The following is a 3,672-nucleotide window of genomic DNA, read 5'->3' on the forward strand; positions in this document are numbered from 1 at the left end:
CAGGCCTGACCTTGTAGTCGTATCCGGCGCTGAGGAGGATGTTGTTGGTGGTCGGGTGCCATTCCACGATCCCGACCCTGCGGCTGTGTCCGTACAGCTCCAGCACCGCCTCCGTCATGTTCCGCTTCAGGCCGCCCTCCGGAATCTCCCAGATCCGCACCTGGAACGTGGTTCGGAACATCCCAACTCCTGTCCTTGAAAGCTCCTTCCCCAAAAAAAAAGCTTCCCCAGCATTTCAGGAATTTTGGGATCAGCCCTGGTGTGGATTGTACCTCAAGGATAAATAACGGATTAACGGCGCCGGCATCCCTCGGGAAAAATCCAGCCCGGACAGACGGCCTTATCCAGGCAGGGATTTGAAATCCTCATCCCGAATTCCCGGCTTCTTCCCAGTATCCCAGATCCCGCCCAGCCCTCTACTCCATGGTGAATAAAAGCTTTTCTGGGAAGTGGGAGACGGCTCCCTGTGACTCACGGCCGTGACAGGAATTCTTCCCACTCCGTGTGCTCCCTGCCAGGCTCCCAGCTAATAGAAAATGCCGGATTTATCCGGATGAGGATGAAAAGAGGAGGATCAGGAGAGACAGGATCGTAACGGGATAAAAACTGGATCATCCCAAACCCCGGCTCTTGTCCTGCAAAACCAGGGATGGATCCCGGTTTTCCCCTTTGCACATGGGATTTTTCCTTTAGGATGCAGCCTTTGGGATGGATCACGGGATCACTGGGGTTGGAAAAGCTCTCCAGGATCATGGAGTCCAAGCTGTGATCGTTTGAACCGGCCCAGAGCGCTGAGCGCCACATCCAGGAATTCCTTGGATACCTCCCGGGATGGGGACTCCAAACCTCCCTGGGCAGCCCATTCCAATGTTTGAGCCTTTTCCATGGAGAAATTCCAAGCTGAACCTTCCCTGGACACATTCCAGCCCTTCCTTGTCCCGAGACCCCAAACCTGACCCTACAAACTCCACATTTCGGGATCCTTTGGGATCAAAACTCCCGGATTTTCCAGGTGAGCTGCTCTAAAAACCACCAGCAATTTTTCCCAGGATTTAGCTCCTCTTTTCCATCTCCATGGAGAAATTCCAACCTGAACCTTCTCTGGGATCCACCCCTGGCTGCTCCCTCCTGTCAGGGACTTGTGGAGAGCCAGGAATTCCTCCCGGATCCCGTTTTTCTCCAGGCTGAGCTTTCCCAGCTCCCTCAGCTGCTCCTTGTGGGAATTACCCTCTGGACCTTTCCCCAGCTTCGTTCCCATCCGGATTTGTATCCGGAAAATAAAGAAAGGGAGGGAATTCCGGCCCAGGAGCCAGGTTGGGCACAGGTTGGGAATTGATTGGCTTTGATCTCCTGGCCCTCAGCATTCCCAAAAGAAATGCCATGGAAATCCGGGAATAGAGAATCCATGGCATCGGGAGGGTGGATGGATCCGGGAAGCGCATCCCGGGATCCCGGCTCACCGAGGTGTCCTCGGAGCAGGAGGCGATGATGTTCTCAATGAAGGGGTTCCACTTGATGTCCAGCACGTTTCCCTGGTGACCACAAACTTTGGGATAGTTCGGCTCGATCCGGCCAGTCTGGAAGGGAAAATCAAGGAAAACGATGGGAAAACCGTCCAAGTCAGGGAGAAGTTGGTGTTTTCAGGGATGGGAAATCGTTGGAGGAGGGAGAGCCGGCTCAGCCTGGGATGGGCCAAGGCAAGGATTGGGTTTATCCCGTCGGTATTCCCAGCTATCCAGGGGTCAGGGGTTTCTCCAAACACAGCTCCGTGGAGCTCGGTGGGAATTCACTGAATCACGGAATCGTTGGGGTCGGAAAAGCGCTCCAAGATCCCGGAATCCAACCGTTCCCAGCACTCATCCGTGTCCCCAAGGGCTGCATCCGCAGGGATTTGCAATCCCTCTGGGAACGGGGCCTCCACCCCTGGCCATGGACAACCCTTTCTTTCCATGAGGGAATTTTTCCGATATCCAAAGCTCTCCTTCCACGATGGTCCGAATCCATGGGGAAAGGATGGGAAGAGATTCCAGAGGCTCCAAAGCCCCTGAGGTCAGCTCAGCCATGGGATCACGCGTGAATCCCAGAATTCTGGAACAGTTTGGGTGGGAAGGGACCTTCCAGGAGATCCGTTCCCAATCCCTGCCATGGCCAGGGATCCCTTCCCTAATCCCAGTTTGCTCCAAGCTCATCCAACCTCGCCTGGCCTTGGAGCCTTTGGCATTTCCCTCCCAAATTTCGGAAGCGCCCTTTCCCAAGGTGCTCCTTCCCCGGGACAAACCCCAGATTCCGGGATCACCAACTCCTGCTAGTCCTAAATCCGTGACCCCACAGGATGGGATCCCTCCGTGCGGATGGAAATCTTTCCCAAGCTTTTCTGGAGCCTCCTGGGAAGATTCCCACCGGGATGGGCCATAGGAATCCCTTCCCTTCCCGGGAATGCTCCGGGTCCGGTTGCCGCCCCGGAGTCCTTCCCTGCTCCGTGCTGGCTCCGTGCCGGATCCGCGCTTGGAGCGCGCGGAATAACTGGGTCAGCTCGGCACAGCCACTGAATATTTCATGGATTTTCCCTGCCGACCTTTCCTGGCTCTGTTTAATGGGAACAAAGGAATGTGCCGATGGAACGCGCCGGGAATTGTGCCCTCGGCAGCTCGGGGAAAGCAGGAGAGCTCCGGGCACTCGGATCAGGGCCAGGGCGAGCCCCGGAGCTGCTGCTCCCAAGGTTTCTCAGGATTCATTTGCTCGTTTGGAAGCAGCATCCCGAGCTGCAGGGAGGAATTTGGGAAGGAAAAATTCCTTCCGAAGCAGGAAAGCCGGGAATATTGGTGATTCCTTAGTTCTGCATCCCAGAACCACCAGTGAATTCCTGGGATGCAATTCCCGGTTTTATCCAAGGGCTTGGCTCATTCCCCCTTTCCCGAATTTCCGATTTGCTTTGCCGTGACTTTATTCACCCCCCGGCTACCGCAGGAATTCCTGTGGAATTCCAGGCGGATGGAATTTTTAACGGCACAAATTAAAATCCCACCGCTTCTATTTGGAGGAATGGGCTGAGCGAATTCCTTCGAAAAGAAGATTCAATGGATTTTCCCCAAAACTGATCAGGATTTTAAGAGGAAAACACCGAGTCTGATTTTTAGGGATCATTTCTTCCAAAGAAATCCGGAATTTCGATTCATATGGGTTGAGCACAGTGGGAAAAGGACAAGGAATGTGCCATTCCCGGGGCGCCTGGAAAAGGGAAAGGAAAACCAAAGGCAATAAAAGGGGAAAAAGCCGGAAATATTCCTGGATTCCGTCTGCGTTTCCCCGTTTTTCAGCGGGACCTTGCCGGCAGCTGGGAGTTAATCCAAGGTGAATCCTAATCCCTGGATCCCTGATCCCCGGTTGAGGGAAGCGCAGTGACCCAGATTCCGGCCCTGCAGGGACTCTCCCGGCTCCGGCAGCTCCGAGGTTTTCCACGGAAAAGGCTGAAAGGAGGAAATCTTGGGAAAGGGAAAAGAATTGGGGTTCCATTGGGAAAAGGGAGAATTCCTTGGATAAATTGTTCATTTTGGGATTGGGGGCGGAGAGGGAATTCTTCCCCTGGGAATGGCCGGAAGGGCAGCAGGCAGAGGGATGGAAACTGCCTGCATTCCGGAGTCTGGGATGGAGAGGGATGGAATTTTCCTCCGT

At 54.5% G+C, this 3,672-nt stretch overlaps 1 protein-coding gene across 2 annotated transcripts in view; it reads right to left on the reverse strand.

Annotated features, from left to right (window-relative positions):
* CORO2B (coronin 2B) overlaps positions 1-3,672 on the reverse strand; it is a 25,494-nt gene that overhangs the window by 6,594 nt on the left and 15,228 nt on the right. For both annotated transcript variants that reach the window (XM_017738508.1, XM_008637398.2), the window contains 2 exons: positions 1,461-1,577; positions 11-160 (listed from right to left, as the gene is read on the reverse strand). In XM_017738508.1, the coding sequence (XP_017593997.1) occupies positions 11-160; positions 1,461-1,577 (267 nt within the window). The remainder of the gene's footprint in view (positions 1-10; positions 161-1,460; positions 1,578-3,672) is intronic.

The sequence above is a fragment of the Corvus brachyrhynchos genome, unplaced genomic scaffold (genome assembly GCF_000691975.1).
Source record: "Corvus brachyrhynchos isolate BGI_N302 unplaced genomic scaffold, ASM69197v1 scaffold200, whole genome shotgun sequence".
Lineage (NCBI taxonomy): Eukaryota > Metazoa > Chordata > Aves > Passeriformes > Corvidae > Corvus > Corvus brachyrhynchos.